The 17,288-nt window shown below is 40.2% G+C and overlaps 1 protein-coding gene across 1 annotated transcript in view; it reads left to right on the plus strand.

Annotated features, from left to right (window-relative positions):
- The first annotated feature begins 12,935 nt into the window (after window positions 1-12,935).
- The window catches only part of LOC108709068 (interleukin-5 receptor subunit alpha), a 137,689-nt gene continuing 133,336 nt past the window's right edge, over window positions 12,936-17,288 (plus strand). The window contains exon 1 of the mRNA XM_041583307.1: window positions 12,936-13,532. Within this exon, the coding sequence (XP_041439241.1) occupies window positions 13,338-13,532 (195 nt within the window). The 5' untranslated portion in view covers window positions 12,936-13,337. The remainder of the gene's footprint in view (window positions 13,533-17,288) is intronic.

A 17,288-nucleotide genomic window follows, 5' to 3' on the forward strand; every position in this document is an offset into this window, starting at 1 on the left:
TATTCAGCTGTGAGAAAAAATACATTATTACTTGTTCAAATAAATTTCACACTATTCCAATAAAAGGGGCTCTATAAAATCTAGTTCTTTGACTTGCCAAACAGCTTGATTTAAATTATTTATGTAAAGTTTACAGAATATCAACTGATCATCTCCTCTCTGTGTCTGATACATATTTATTTCATGCTCCAGTTCTTCTGCTATTTGCAATGTTTACAGTTTTTCTCAAGTATGTAGTTTAAGCCGTAATATAATTATGTGTATGTGTCTTTATGGACATGACCACAAATCTACACATTTTTTTGAGTTTTAAAAAGGAAGAAATGTTGACAGAAAGATCTAGAAATGTTTGACAGATATTGGGGGTTATTTTGTCAAAATTGATCATTTGTGTAATATTCCACAAATATACCACAACTAAACATTTCACAAAAAAGAATTATTAAAGAAAAAGAAAAAGCACAAATGAAAAAAATCATGAAACAAATACCTCAAAATCATTGTTTACGTAACATATTTCAGGAGATAAAAAGAAAAAAAAATTTGAAGTAAAATCCCATAAAGGACTTTGAAGTAAATAAATATTTTACAATTTGCAAAAGACAGCTCCCGTTGACTTATATTTGATCACCAGCTTTTAGTTAGAGTAGTTTTATATCAGAGTTTTATTTCATTTAATAAATGGTGAATAAATGGGATACAACACCTACTCTACAATGAATGAATCCAACCAGGTGGGAGGAGTAGGTACCACTAAAATGGGACACAGTTAGAGGGTTACAGAAACATAAGCCGCTCCATGACCACATAACTTGCAACAACATTAATAAAGCCTTAATAAACTTCACAGGGTCCTACACAAAGCTGTTTTTAGTGGTCCTCTCGATGACATATGGGGCAAATACACTATTCGCCGAAGCGCCTAACGCTAGCGTCAAATCGCTAGCGTTGGGCATTTTCATTACTTCATAAATTCACTAACGGATGCTGGCGTAACTTTGCTAGTGTAATTTCGCACCCTTACGCCTGGCGAATTTGCGCAACGGACTTAACTACGCAAATTCACTAATGCGCGCATTGTTCTGAACGCTACCTTTTATGCTAGACTTCCTAAGTCCCAAAAAACGCTGGCGTTTTTTCTATATTATGGGTGATAGGCTGAAAAAGATCGAAAACATTTTTTGGGGGCTCCTCTCCTTCCCCCCTACATTTCCTAACTCATGGCAACTTAACTATAGAGTGGGCACATGTGTAGGGCAAAAAAAACATTTTATTTGATGTTTTGAAGGTTTCCCAGGCTTGTGTAGTGCTGATACGTATTCCTCCATTGAAATTTGAATTTGGTGCCGTATGCAAATTAAACATCGCTAGCGTAACTTCACTTCGCTTAACGAATCAACGCTAGCACAACTCCGCAACCTTGCGCTACCCCTGAGCGCAACTTTGGATTTTAGTGAATTTGCGGAGCGCTGGCAAAACTATGCCTGGCGAAGTGCAGCGAAGTTACGCCTGGCGCAACTACGAATCTTAGTGAATGTCCCACATAGTGTCTTGTATTAAAAATATATTATCTACAGAGTGTATGTCATAATGAAATAATTATTTTATCTTCCACGCTGTACTTCTTACTATTCTTCATAAACAGTACCCAGGAAAACATACCCTACACTGCAATAACCCCCTCCACTCAGAACTAACACAACTACAGTATAAGCAGATAAGTCAGTCTATATTCTAACAAGAACTAAACAGAAATATTATGGGCATGTACAGTTTATAAGCCACATACTCTCTGGGAAATTGAATGTTTACAAATCATTGCATAAAATAATTGCCCCTAGAGACCATAACTGGGTGGTCACAAGAGACCCAAGCAAGATGGTAGAAATGTTCAGAATATTTTGTGCAGAACTGAATAGAATCAATACACAGCAATGTCTAGTGATGTGTTGTATTTGGTTTTGTTTTTACACAATATGATAAATATATGATAAACTTTCTCTCGTTCCAAGCTATAAAGCAACCATACACACTTCCAAATTCTAGATTTTTCAGGTATCTTTCAAAACATGTCATTATTAGTGATGGGCGAATAAACTGGCAAGACACGAATTAGTTCGCAAACTGCAATTCACCAGGGAAAAATCTGACACGTCAAAAAATGGTATTTAGTGATGGCCGAATCTGTCACATTTCGCTTTGGCAAAAATTCGCCAAAATGCATTGAAGTTTATGGGCATCAATTTTGTCGCGCAACAATTTTTTTCACCCATCGGCATCATTTTTGAGTGCCAATTTCACTCATCACTAAATTGGTAGTATAGAGGTGAGTCTACATTTATACATTTCCCATCCCCTTTCTGAAGCTATGATAAAGGAGAGATTATTTCCACACTCCTTAGCAGATTTATTTCAATGCAGAATAAATGCAAATCTCCCTCTTGGTGCTCCCAAGTTGTGCAACGAAAACGACCAAAAAGCTTTCTACTTACATGTTAACACCTGCACAAATCCTCAGAGCAGCGATCCAGAAAAAAATCAAAATAAATAAAGTGTATCAGAACCATAAATGTCCATTTGTAATCAAGTGTTTCACGCACAAGTTACTCTGGTTCCCTTGGGTAGAGTTTGAAACAATATGGAACACATAAGAAATTCCCCCTCAGCTCCCCTTTATTTTATCTGTTTTACCTTTACCCTTTATCAGCGTCTGTGTCACTTTAGCTCCAACATGATCCAACAGAAATTTTAAGTCAGGGGTTTACAGGCTGTGGTCAATAATTTGCTAAATCAAGAAAAATCATGAAGAGGCCAGTACCTCTGTACACTTTGGTGGATCTATTGATGTTGTTGTATAATCTCCTGCCTCCCTATTCTTCTTTTCTCCGGTTCATTGTCAATTTATATATATGTGAACACTGACATCAGTATTTGATCTCAATTGTGAATATATACTAACTCTGACACTATCATAATATCTTGAAAATGAAAAACAATTAAATTAAAAAAAAAAAAATATGTGATTGAATGAGTTTCTTCCGATTACAATTCAGTGCATTAAACCCCAACATGTTGAATAACACACATAATAGAGTAAGAATAAAACACACAAGGAAACAAAACTACAGTAACTACAGCAGGGCACATTACATATGGAAGTGCAACTGCTGGACACTATTCAGAAAAGTGCTTGAGCCTATACATGTGTAGGGATGTGTAGCATAGCCATCCCCAGTATTATTTAGCAGGCAGTTTCCCTAGTGTTATAGACACCTAACTGGGTCCTAATATACAGTTGGAAGGGGTAACTGTTTCCTATTCCTGCTTCAAGCTAAGCCCCTTGTTGTTTCTCACAGTGACCAGCAGATGGCACTGTGCTAGAGTATAAAAGCTTCTGAAGCCATGCTTTCAGTGTCCATCTTGTGCTGGCTCTAGCCTGTGCAGGAGGCAGAGCTCGAGTGGAACCTAGACAGGTCAGGTCTATTAAGAATAGGCTACTCACCTTTATAGGTCACTCTAGGAGTGACAGTCAGTCAGATTATTTAGCTGAGCAGCTTGAGGCTCCTCAAAGGATTATGAGTGGGATTAAGATCCCGGGTACTAATTGCCCAGAAGTAGGGACCCAAGGGCAAATTCATCAAGTGTCGAATTTCGAGGGGTTAAATCCCTCGAAATTCGACTGGGGAATAGAATCGAATAGGCAATTCGTGCGAATTTACGCGCTGGCGAATAGTCGAATTGGCGAACATTCGCCAGGCGAATAGGCGCTCAATCGAATATTCGCTCGAAGGATTTTCATTCGATCGAATGACTTTTTATTCAATCAAAAACTTGGAAAACAAGCCTATGGGACTTTTAAAGCAATTCGGTAGGTTTTAGGTGGCGAAGTAGGCAGTCGAAGTATTTTTAAAAGAGACAGTACTTCGACTATCGAATGGGCGAATAGTCGCAGCGTTTTTGCGCTCGATCCAGTACTTCGACTATCGAATGCCGAATAGTCGCAGCGTTTTTGTGCTCGATCTATTCGAATCATTCTACTCAGGCGAATTTATGCCAATTCGATAGTCGAGGAGCACAAAAAACCACTCGAAATTCGAAGTTTTTTTACTTTGAATCCTTCACTTGAGCTTGGTGAATTGGCCCCCAAGTGTCCAGACCTAGGGTAGATAGTATTCCCCTCAGGTTCCACTTAGGGAAAAGGCTGAAAGTTGGGTGTACCTTTCTCAAAGCTGCATATATTGTTCCTATCTCTGAGGAGAATCATATTGACCAAAGCTGTGAGTACTGCCTATCCATTGTAATGTATGATCCTGCAATGTTCTCTTTATGTACACTCCACTGAGGATTGTATGCTCAATAAATCTTTTCTATTGTTAAGTTATAAGAACCACTGGCACCCAATTATTTGCACCCTGAATATAGTTACAGTTGCACTACATCCTGCTTCCACATCGCTGTGAAGGCTCACTCCCTACTGTTTTAAGGTCTAATCCAGAGCATATGTACTGGGAGTGAAGCTTATAGTAGAGTAAGGTGCACTCAATTTACTATAGCGCTACACATGTTTCTTGCAATCTTGAGAAGGCACAAATGGCCCCTTCAGCCTAAACTGATGAATTTTGAGTAAGTACAATGGAAACATTTAAACACTGGAATTAATACCAGCCTTGAGCTTTCTGTAAATCCAAAAGTTTCCCTGTGGGCCAGTCCGACACTGCATGCAACTGCTATTTGCCCAGTGAATTAAATACTAACCATGGTACTGATTTTCATTGGCAGAAGTGGTGCCATTTATGCACAAACACTGTAACAAAAATGTGCAGTGCAGCTTACATGCAAATGACCTAAGTGGATGCTAATTTACATCTATTTTGGTGAATCGTCCACAATTGTGGCACACGCTATTCAGCATGTTTTCTGAGAACACATTATGGGTGAAAATCAGTGTTTTGAATCAGAATATTGAGAACTTACTGGCAATTCCAACGAGAGAAATATCTTGTCTTATTAGATAATCAGTTGCTGTAACACTTCTTTACCGTTGTAAAAACGAAAGCAAGTGTGAACTAATAATTATACAAATGATACAAATGATAGAAAGCTGTTTCTTCTTATTCTTTTGGATGAAAGTGTATATATGCTTCAAATCCAAGAAACATTTCTTTATATGAGCAATTCTACTCCTTAACCAGCCAATCAATCTTTTGGGGCTGAGGTAAAATACTTTAGCCCTAAAAGAATTACTTAAATCAGATTTAATTGTTTCCCAGTGGTGGAGGATCATTAGAGCAAATGATTAACAACAATGCAGAGAGATGGGGACATCCTTCTCTGTGGGAATAGCACATACACACTTTATTCATTGCAATTTAATTGGGTTCAATTATTTATCTGAATATTCATGTTGTTATATTTACTGTATTATGCAGATTATGTGGTGTTTGCAACAAAACTGCCTGTTCAAGCACCGATCCTAGATTTGAAAGGATTTAAATTCAATTACATATGTATGAAGTTGCATTCACTGGACATTATGGCACTAAATCCTTATAGAATCATTTTATTTTCATGGACTTGGGATCCAGAATGGTATTCACTAAGCCTGCGTGTTGCCCTTTGCAGGTTGTTCCGAGAACTTACTGTATATCTGACTTGGTCCCATTGAATTTCCCAGTAACAGAATGAATACATTGGTGCATCAAATATGTCACAATTCACACCCTAAAACAAGAGATCCTGATCGGGCACCCCTTGTCTAAAATAAGGCCAGGAGCAGCGTAACTAGGGAGGAGGGCCTGCGTGAAGGCTACAGGTTCAAAAAGTGGCTACAGACTCATTTTTGATTGATGCAGAATTGATCAAAGAGGTAGACGGGTTCAAGGTTTAGGAGACTATGGAAAACTGTCCATTTAGCTGTCAAGGATTAGGTAGGGGGAGCTGTGGAGACTGAAGGGAAAGGGCGAGTCCTTGAGGCAGGAGCTGTATGTGACTAGGAAACACTAGAAGGGAAAGCAGGAACAGGTTGATGAGGGCGAAGAGTCAGTCTGGATCAGGTGCAGAACAGGACGGAGAGGGCGAAGATCAGGACTGGACTAGGCAGGAAGAAGAGGGCGACGACTCAACAGGAACAGACTGGACGGGGCAGGAGAGGAACCGGAACAGACTGGATGGGACAGGACGGTGCAGGCGTAGATCAGATCAAACTGGGTATAGAGTGCAGAGGGAGACTGGAGCGAATAGCAATACAGGAGCAGAAGGAGATTAGAGTGGATAACAAGAGAGGACTGGAGCAGGATAGCAAGAGAGCAGAGCAAGAGAGGACTGGAGCAGGATAGCAAGAGAGGACTTAAGCAAGATAGCAAGAGAGAACTGGGTACAAGGCAGGGTCAGAAAGCAAGAATCAGGAACAGGTGAGACAAGGTCGGTACAAGGTGAAGTCAGGGCAAGGTACAAGGTGGAACGGAAGCAGAAATCAGGAACAAGCATGGCAGGGTCAGGTCAAGGTTGGGAAGGTACAAGATAGGGTAAAGCAAGACAAGACAAGGACAGGCAGAAAAGGCAAGGAGGAATAATAAGGGAAAAGGGACAAGAGCTAGAACTACCTAGTTAGGGGCGCTGCCGCAGTACTAGGAAAAACCATGCAATGCTCTGGCAAGGAGTGGTCTAAGTGCTGCCCTTAAATAGGGAAGAGTCAGCCCTGATTGGCTGATTAAACTAAGCAGCAGCTGGGTTGGGGCTGTAGATGCCAAACAGGCTGCAGCTGAGCTGGGGCTGGAGAGGCCAATCAGGCAGCAGCTGGGCTGGGACTGCAGAGACCAGGTTACACATAGCGAGCAACCCTACAGACTGCTCACCTGGCCAAATGGTTAAGGTATCGAGCCAGAAACCCAAAGGTCCCCGGCTCAAATCCCAGTAATACCTGACAGTAGCAAAGACAATTCATCAATAAGCCTAAAAATGTTTTGATTTTTTTCGTCAAAGAATGACTATTTTCCTTTGAAACTTCAATACTTGTCTCTTTTCTCAGCTCCTTCCAGAACTATAGTTTAAATAAACTCTACATGTAAAACGAAATTGCTTGTAAGATTTATGAAATGCAAATGCACCACTTTCATAGTTCGTGCTGTATCAGAGATTCCAGGTTACATGATACACTTGTAAATAGAAGTCGGCCCATAGCATTAATTATTCACGCCGGCACTTGCGATACTAAGCTTACACTGTGCAAGAATAGATGGAATTAGTAACACTTTATTAAACAGATCACCTTAAATAGAATCATTAGCCCCAAAGGAGATGCAGCGTTAGTGCTGTCACATTCTAAAATGACTGCAGAGAAAAGCGCCGGGGCAGTTAAATTAACCACAAGGGAGATGAACTTTATATTTCACAGTGTGTGAATTTTTTTTTCTACTTGCTTATTAATACTATTACTATACAAGAGCAATGGAAAGGAGAAGATTTTCTACACAATGAAATGAAACATGAACTTATTAGGGCTCATTAACTAATGCAAATCAGCATTTTATTTAACCAGAAGGCATCATTTCCCTCCAAATCCCAAAGTTATTCAGGCACTAACTAAAAAGCGTGGGCCATCAGTAGGACATGATTTAACAACGCAGGAGGAAATTATCATCTGTATTGGAAAATTATTTATCATCAGCGACAGGGTCAGACTGCCAGGGGCCCAACAGAAAACCTTGGACCAGAAGCCCACTCTCTCAATTATTTTTCCTCCGCTCCTCATTCAACCTCTAGTAATGGGCGAATCTGAGCCGTTTCTGCAAAATTTTTATTGACGTACAAAAATAATGCTCAACAATTTTTTTCACCATTGTAGTCTACGGGCATCTTTTTTGTGGCGCAAACTGGAGAAAAATGTTGCTCATCACTATCTTCTTCATTTCTTGGTATATGAATGTTTGGCTGTTACCTTTAACCAAAAAGCAAAACTTTATTTAACCAAATTCTTGTTAGTACATCCGCCGTAGCTACAACTGCAATATCCAAAAAGATGTAATTCACAAGAAAAGGCAAACAAATGCAGATTTAACTGCTCGACTCCAGTGTTTTATTTTCAGCACAACATGTTTCGAGCCCTGTGAGGCTCTTTGTCAAGTGTGGCTTGAAACATGTTGTGCTGAAAATAAAACACTGGGGTCAGGGTTGGACTGGCCTGCTGGGACACTGGGAAAAAACCCGGTGGGCCCCGGCATTGGCGGGCCCCAGACCATATAATTACAATAAGCAGCCTTTATTTACTTTTTTCTCTTGCAGCGTTTTTTTACAATTTTTTTTTAAAAAGGTACCGGCTCCCTCCCCCTGTCCGATCCACACACAGTAGCACGCGCACACTCATCCCCCTCCACACACCCACCGAAATGACAGGTGCATCAGGCTTGTGCTGCGTGAGTGACGTCTGTCTCTGTTATCTTGTGAGAGAGATAGACGCACGAAGGCGCGCAGGCAAGCAGGCTACTACCACAAATCTGAGCACAGAGAAGGAAAGCAAAGTATAAATTATGGCTGTCCGCCCACTAAACCACCAATGCTTCACTGAAGATAGGACCAAAACTTGGGGGGTGGGGGGGGGGAAGTATGGAGACTCTAGGACAGGGATCCCCAACCTTTTGAACCTGTGAGCAACATTCAGATGTAAAAGGAGTTGGGGAGCAACACAAGCATGAAAAATGTTCTTGGGGTGACAAATAAGGGCTGTGATTGGAAATTTAGTAGCCCCTATGTGGATTGTCAACCTACATTGAGATTCTGTTTGACAGTACAACTGGTTTTTATACAACTGAAACTTGTCTCCAAGCCTGGAATTCAAAAATAATCCCCTGCTTTGAGGCCACTGGGAGCAACATCCAAGGGATTGGGGAGCAACATGTTACTCACGAGCTACTGGTTGGGGATCACTGGTCTAGGAGAATAAGGAGAGCAAAGGACAAACTGGAGAGAATGCCATGTAAGTAGCAGGGCAGAAAGAATTGTGGAATAGAAAGAGAGAGAGGTGCACATAGAAAAATAATGATGTATAAAATAAAAAAGAAAATGCTAGGAAAGGAAAATATAATAGGGTTGCAGAAGAGAAAAGATGTGGAGGATAGAAATGGTAAAATAAAAGAGTGCAGAAAGAGATCTAAAATGTTAATAACAGGAAAGTGTTAAAACAGATATATAGAAGAAAAGGGAATAGAATGCAGAAGAGGCATCTGAATAACAGAAGGTGAGCTCCATACATATATATTTATAATGACTGATTTAATTGTGGGCCTTGATGTGTTCCCAATTGCTGGTGCAGCATCATTTTTAAGGACTGGTGGTGAAGAACTTAAAAGCCCAGTCTGGCAATCTGTGAGTTCTGGCAAATGCCAGAGGGGCTGCTGTAGGGGGCCATAGACACTGACTATTTAGTGGGCTGGTGGGGGCTGCTTGGGCCTCTGTATAATTGTTATGGATTCCATTCCAGGACTGGCTATAACTGTACAATTATAATAAACCCCCCCAAGTTCCGGCCCTGGTCCTTGCTGCTTCTTGTGTCATCATCTGATTGGAGTACCAGTGCCCTGGTTAACTTTTCTTTTAGTATGTTATAGAATGGCCAGTTCTACGCAACATATCAATTGGTTTTCATTATTTATTATTTTATAAATTGTTATATTGTTATTAATATTATATTTATTCATATTTATTTGCCTCTTCCTTGACTTTTTATTCAGCAGCTCTCCAGTTTGCAATTTCAGCAATCTGGTTGCTAAGGTCCAAATTCCCCTAGTAACCGTGCACTGATTTGAATAAGAGACTGGGATATGAATAGGAGAGGCCTGAATAGAAAGAGGAGTAAAACAAAGTACCAATAACAATACATTTGTAGCATTTGAATTTAGATGGGTTAAGTGACTCCCATTTGAGAGTCAGAAGAAAAAGGCAATGAACTATAAAAAAATAAATAATGAAGACCAATTGAAAAGTTACTTAGAGTTGGCCATTCTATAAAATACTAAAAGTTAAGCTAAAGGTGAACCACCCCTTTAATGAACAGGTTCACTACTTAATCAGATTTATTTTTTTCTCAGAATTGCTTCCCTCTTGCCTCTGCCTTACTGCCAATTGTTCTCTTCATTGCCCATGTTTTAGTGATCTTACTTGCTTGTCTGGGATCAATGAAGTACTCATTGTATAAAAATAGGGGTGTGGAAGCACTCTAAAGGCTAAGTAATAGTATATTTAAGTATAATGGAAGTGCTAGTTTTAATGCACATTCCCTGGGCCCCTGTCTCAAAAGTAAGTTTACAAAACAGGGGTTTTTAGTTACAAAGTTATGATCATAAAGTTGAAAAGCCACCATACCACGTCAAGGTAAACCCCGAATGGCGGTCCCTAACTTGTTTGCCTTTCGGCCATAGTATAAAAAGTCTTACTGCATAGTAGCATTCAGTGTAATCAGTGTCTGTTGAACCTTGGTTTCAGTGTAAAGGATCTATCCTCCCCCGCCAGTGTGCGGCTTTTAAGGGAGAGGCATTGTCCAACCAACGCCCATTTTTAAAAGTATAGGGCCCCATTAGTTTAAGGGGGGGTATGGGGTGCTACTATGCAGTAAGACTTTTTATACTATGGCCGAAAGGCAAACAAGTTAGGGACCACCATGTGGGGTTTACCTTGACGTGGTATGGTGGCTTTTCAACTTTATGATCAGAACTTTGTAACTAAAAACCCCTGTTTTGTAAACTTACTTTTGAGACAGGGGCCCAGGGAATGTGCATTAAAACTAGCACTTCCTTTATACTTAAATATACTATTACTTAGCCTTTAGAGTGCTTCCACACCCCTATTTTGTACAATGAAGTACTCATTGGCCATTTCTAGCTAGAGTTAATATGCCAATTAGCATGTTTTTGTAGTAAATGTAGCATACTGTTAGATCTGTGGTTAATATTCTGATTATCCATTTAATGTTGTTGTGGTATGTAGGAAATGTGGCCAAAAAGTGAGCATGGCTTCATCAAAATTACGTGCACCAGAGGATTGGGATCCCACACTTTTTGTCCAGGGCCCACCAAGGCCTTAAAACAGCCCTGGATATGGTCAGTCAATGCCTCTGTTTTTATATTAGTCAAAGCTGGTGCACTTTCCTGTCAAAGCCATATCATGTAAAATAACTGTGCTATCCTGCTACGAGCCATCGTGTTCTTACTTCTGGGGGTATTTGTGCCACACTGCTGTCAGTTCTGTGGGTATTATACATGGAATTGCCACTGTGCAGCAGTCTGCTACTGGGTGGGAAAAAAACAGAGAAAATTCTTTTTTTACCTCCTAAAACTGTAGTGATGAGTGAATCACTCAAAAAAATATTGGTACACCAGAGGTGCGGGCCCTTGAAATCAGGTTTCCTGGTGGGCCCCAGGTACCCCAGTCCGACACTGGGAGGGACCAGACCATTAGGCAACATTCACAAGGGGGTTTAGGGAAAGCTCATTGGAGAGATCCAGCCTGGTGACTATTGTCCATGGATTTGGTCTTTGTTATTAAACAAAATGCTTTATCGGCTGTCAGAAAAGACCCGTTTACTTGTTGCAGTGCTGGGTAAGTATATTGGTACAGCCCAAATGGTTTCCTTCCTGTCATTCCTGTAACCAATAGCAAAGCAGAAAGATTTAATGAGGAGTCATATATTCCCTGTGCTACACCCAATGCAGATACTGTGGATAAGAATTGATGTGTGTGTTTGTCGGCAGTTAAATAGGAGTGTGAGCATTTTGTGTGGGAGGAGGAGGAGGAGATGGAGAGTGTTGAGTGTTTGGGGCACATCAGGGGATGTTGTGGGGGTGAAGCAAAGGAGCTTTTGGTGCACAGGGGGCCAAGCAGATTCCTTAAAGGGGTGATTCACCTCAAAGTTAACTCTTAGTGTGTTCCAGAATGACTATTTCTAAGCAACTTTTCAATTTTTTTTTCAATTTTTTTTATAGTTTTTGAATTATTTGGCTTGTTTAAATGGGGGTCAATGACCCAGTCTAAGAAACAAATACTCTGTAAGGCTACAAATATATGGTTATTGCTACTTTTTATTCCAGATCCTTTTATTCAGGCCTCTCCTATTCATATTTCAGTCTCTTATACAAATCAGTGCAGGGTTGCTAGGGGAATTTGGATCCTAGCAACCAGATGGCTGAACCTGCAAACTGGAGAGCTGCTGAATAAAAGCTAAATAAGTCAAAAACCACAAATAATAAAAAATTAGGGAAAATGTCAAATCAGGGGATGTAGAATTGAGGTTCCACTGTAGTAAGTACTTGCCTCCAGTACATTGCAGCATCTGATATCAAAGAGCCAGAAACACTCAACTCAATCCATCATTTCTGAAGATCAAGGGGTTAAATCTATTGATTCTTCAATAACCCTGTGAGGTGCATTAATAGCTGCTTTACGTGTAAGAAATCACATGCAATAAATCCCTGGCTTTTCATTCTAGTGTTGAACTGTTGCTGCAGAATTGTATAAAGACACCAGGTGGCAGCAGAACCAGACACTTGTGAGTTACAGAAAATCACTGGGAGCTTTACTGGGTTATTATGTAAAAGAAATTTCAGCACCATCCCTGATTTTCTGGTAAATTTATTATTGGGATTTTTTTTACATTTATTTGAAGCAATGAATGGAGTTAGTATTATGCTGTAACCAACATTGTAACTCTGTACTGAAGGGTTAATGCACTGCCGTTTTTTTTTTCCAAAACACACCAGTTAATAAGCTACTCCAGCAGAATTCTGTACTGAAATCCATTTCTCAAAAGAGCAAACAGATTTTTTTATATTCAATTTTGAAATCTGACATGGGTTCTAGACATATTGTCAATTTCCCAGCTGCCCCAAGTCATGTGACTTTTGCTCTGATAAACTTCAGTCACTCGTTACTGCAAGTTGGAGTGATATCACCCCCTCCCCCAGCAGCCAAACAACAGAACAATGGGAAGGTAACCAGATATCAGCTCCCTAACACAAGGGTGTGTATGAGCTCCAGGCTGTGAGTTTTTCCCAGTTTTTTCTGAAAACTTTACAGATTGTGAGGATTGTCAGGAGAATCCTTTTTCCACCTGTTCCTGCTTTTCCACCACACAATCCTCGTAAAATGATGAAGAAGATGGCGGCCATTGCTGGCCAAGTAGTGAGGACCTGTTGGGTTCTATGAAGACTGTTGCTCCCAGTTTGGCAGAAGTAGTTGAGAATATTCAAGTGCACAAGGAGGTGTTGGCCATGGCTAAGAGGAAGGAGAATGTACCTCTACATGCAGTGTTCCATCTGTAATGGAGTTTCCCACGCAAGTGAATACCCTGGATGGCAAAGCTGAAGTTGCTGCTTAGAGTTGCAGTTCAGAGACAAGCCAGGAAGCTGCTGCAAGGCATGCTGGGAGCCAGGAAGGAAGTGCTGCAGGCTGTGAGGAGGAGTGCTGAGACCACATGCTGTGTGACTATTGAGGTGACTGAGGAGTCACTGAGAGAGAAGCCCAATTCTGCTGCTGCAATGGCCCAGGTAGGAGCAATACACCTGTGTGATCCTGGGGGAGAGGAGGCTGCTGGGAATGGCGCTGGGAAGCCACAGACTGTGAGCTCAGCTGGGCCCAATCACCTGCAAATAATCAGGGACCTGACAGACAGGAAAAAAGGAACATTTTGGAGGGGAGAGTTAGTAACATGGTGACTGGACTGAGAGATCTAAAGCCTTAGGGCTCTTACTGACGAGCGGTTGAAGCTGCGCTCCCCTGCGTTCTGTTTTTCTGCGTTCAGCCGCAGGGGAGCGCAGGAATAGACGCATTTAGTTTTTTTCAATGGGGCTGTACTCACACAGGCGCGTGTAGGCGCCAAACGCAGGAAAAATGCAGCTTGTTGAGTCTCAACCTGTGTTCGGCGCCTACACTTTTTCTGTGTAATAATAAAACAGTCGCTTGTACTTGATCCCAACTAAGATATAATTAATCCTTATTGGAGGCAAAACCAGCCTATTGGTTTTATTTCATGTTTATATGATTTTCTAGTAGACTTAAGGTATGAAGATCCAAATTATGGAAAGATCTGTTATCTGGAAAAAAAACAGGTCCCAAGCATTCTGGATAACAGGTCCCATACCTGTAATAATAAAACAGTAGCTTGTACTTGATCCCAACTAAGATATAATTAATCCTTATTGGAAGCAAAACTAGCCTATTGAGTTAATTTAATATTCACATGATTTTTCTAGTAGACGAGTATGATGGTCCAAATTACAGAAAGATCTGTTATCCGGAATACCCCAGGTCCCAAGGATTCTGGTTAACAGGTCCCATGAATGGATTTGGAAATGCATTAATTTTTTTACACATTTACATATAATTAATAATGGGTGTTATTTGCAGTGCATTTATTCTGGGGTACATAATGATGCATCAAGGTGACCCTGGCTCATTTATAAACATGTGGGCACCTGGGCAGTAACCAATGGCAATGAAGTTTTGCTTTCAGTGTTGAACCTAAATCTGGCTAAAAATTGCTAATCAAAGATTGGTTGCTATAGGTTACAGCCCAGGAGCAAATTTGCCCACTGTCCATGAATGTGTCTTGTTTTGTGTGATTTGACTATGAAATAAGTAGTGGAAGGTAAAGCATTGACTCCCCTTCCCAAACAAAAATATCATTCTCCGCCTATGGCCTAAAGTCCACCAATATACAAATAATATTTCTCAGTTATAACTAAAAAGCCAGTCTCATGTTGCTCTCTTGTACTTTATACCCTGAGCCTGGGGATGCCTATGTCCAACTATCCTGTCCTGCATGTAACGGATGTAAGATAACTGCACCCAATCCACTATTTTGGATTCGGCCGAATCCTTTGCAAATGATCCGGCCGAATACTGAACCGAATCTGAACCCTAATTTACATGTGCAAATGAGGGGTGGGAAGAGGAAAACATTTTTTACTTCCTTGTTTTGTGACAAAAAGTCACACGATTTCCCTCCCCACCCCTCATTTGCATATGCAAATTAGGATTCGATTCGGCCGAATCCTGCTGAAAAAAGCCGAATCCCGAACCGAATCCTGGATTCAGTGAATCCCTAGAGATAACTTGTAATTTGCTGACTGGTACTGCATTCTGTGCCCACATTGTTCATTGGGAGAAATTAGAACTTTTGGAAAGTCATTCTTTATCTTTATTGACATTTTGTTGCAGTAAATGAGAGACTAGGAAAGCAGACGGCAAATCATGTAAAGTTCACACAAGTAAAAATCAAGGATGTGGTACAGTTAAGAATGTGTTTTATTTTACGTATAAAAATAGTCTTTGTAGAAACAATAAGTTCATTATTTTACAATACTTTACATCACAACAGCTGAAATATTTGCATTTAGAAAGTGACAAAAGAAGTGAAAGGATCTTAGCGAGTCACCGGCTGCACGAGATACAGTCATATACATATACATATTCATATACATATACAGTATATACCGTGTGACATTACAAAACACACAATCCTATGGTGGAGCTTTGTTTGTGTATCAGGTTTCAAGGTGGTTGTACTCAGTCGAGGGTAACGTATAACAAACCTACACATGATGTTGTCTCTGTATAAATCATTGACATTATCAGTTTATCTTAGAAGAGAAAATAAAATCAGGAATAGTTTCATATGGATTCATTGTTCCTTCTCTGGGTAAAAGACACATATTGGTTGTCTCCTATTCATGTTCATATACACAAATGAGTTACGTCACATTGTATCAGTAGGTACAATACGAAGGACATTCGGGGAATGTAATAAAAGTCGGTAACAGAAAAACTATCCGCAATGCGAAAAGTGATGCCTTTGAGCAAACAAATTTTGCTTTACGCGGATTTAATATCGTTTTTGTGAACCGGAAACTGTTTAGCGACCACTTCCGACAGGGGAAAACCGTTTGTGAATTTTATAGTTTGTGCCAATGAGCAGTAAATAAAACTTCTTACAGATTACGACTCCTTCAAGCACTTCTTGCGCAATTAAAATTCACAATGTAATAACAGTTTAAGGAACAATATTACACTGCGAGATGTGGATTTTTATTCCTTATTGGTGCGAATTGTTTTTCTCTTTGTGACTTTAATTACATTCCCCCATTTGCCTCTAAGGAAACGGATATCTTACTTAAAGGGATCCTGTCATCGGAAAACATGCTTTTTTCAAAACCTCATCAGTTAATAGTGTTACTCCAGCAGAATTCTGCACTGAAATCCATTTCTCAAAAGAGCAAACAGATTTTTTTATATTCAATTTTGAAATCTGACATGGGGCTAGACATATTGTCAATTTCCCAGCTGCCCCAAGACATGTGACTTGTGCCTGCACTTTAGGAGAGAAATGCTTTCTGGCAGGCTGCTGTTTTTCCTTCTCAATGTAACTAAATGTGTCTCAGTGGGACCTGGATTTTACTATTGAGTGTTGTTCTTAGATCTACCAGGCAGTTGTTATCTTGTGTTAGGGAGCTGCTATCTGGTTACCTTCCCATTGTTCTTTTGTTTGGCTGCTGGGGGGGAAAAGGGAGGGGGTTGATATAACTCCAACTTGCAGTACAGCAGTAAAGAGTGACTGAAGTTTATCAGAGCACAAGTCACATGACTGGGGGCAGCTGGGAAATTGACAAAATGTCTAGCCCCATGTCAGATTTCAAAATTGAATATAAAAAAAATCTGTTTGCTCTTTTGAGAAATGGATTTCAGTGCAGAATTCTGCTGGAGCAGCACTATTAACTGATTCATTTTGAAAAAAAAATGTTTTCCAATGACAGGATCCCTTTAACATTGTGATTATGTCACAAAGCATACAGTGTATATTGTTTGAAAAATAGTGCAACACCTATAACAAAACAAACAATGTTGTAAGTAGAATCCATTAAAGATAAATGATACATTTAATGAAATAAAGCAACAGGAGTTGAAGATTCGGCGCAGTCAGTGGAGAATCCATACATTGCCCCTTCATTTAATGAATTCTACTGGCAGCTGAGAAAAATATCTTCTAAACTTGTGTCTTTATTGAGTGTCACTTTGTATCCAGAATTAGCCAAGAATTGTTTTGGCAAGTTGGGTGCAAGTATTTTATCTCATAAGTAAAGCTTCCATGAGTGCTGCCATCACATAGGGACAGAGGGGGGTCTAGTTAGGGGGCCCTGTAGCCTTGGGGAGCCTGAGAGATGCTGAGGTCTGATTGGCTGGACACAATTAGGGGGTGGCAGTGTTTGAGTGGATGGTCAATGTATTTTAGGAATTACGGTGCATGG

Source organism: Xenopus laevis, chromosome 2S (assembly GCF_017654675.1).
Source record: "Xenopus laevis strain J_2021 chromosome 2S, Xenopus_laevis_v10.1, whole genome shotgun sequence".
Taxonomy (NCBI): domain Eukaryota; kingdom Metazoa; phylum Chordata; class Amphibia; order Anura; family Pipidae; genus Xenopus; species Xenopus laevis.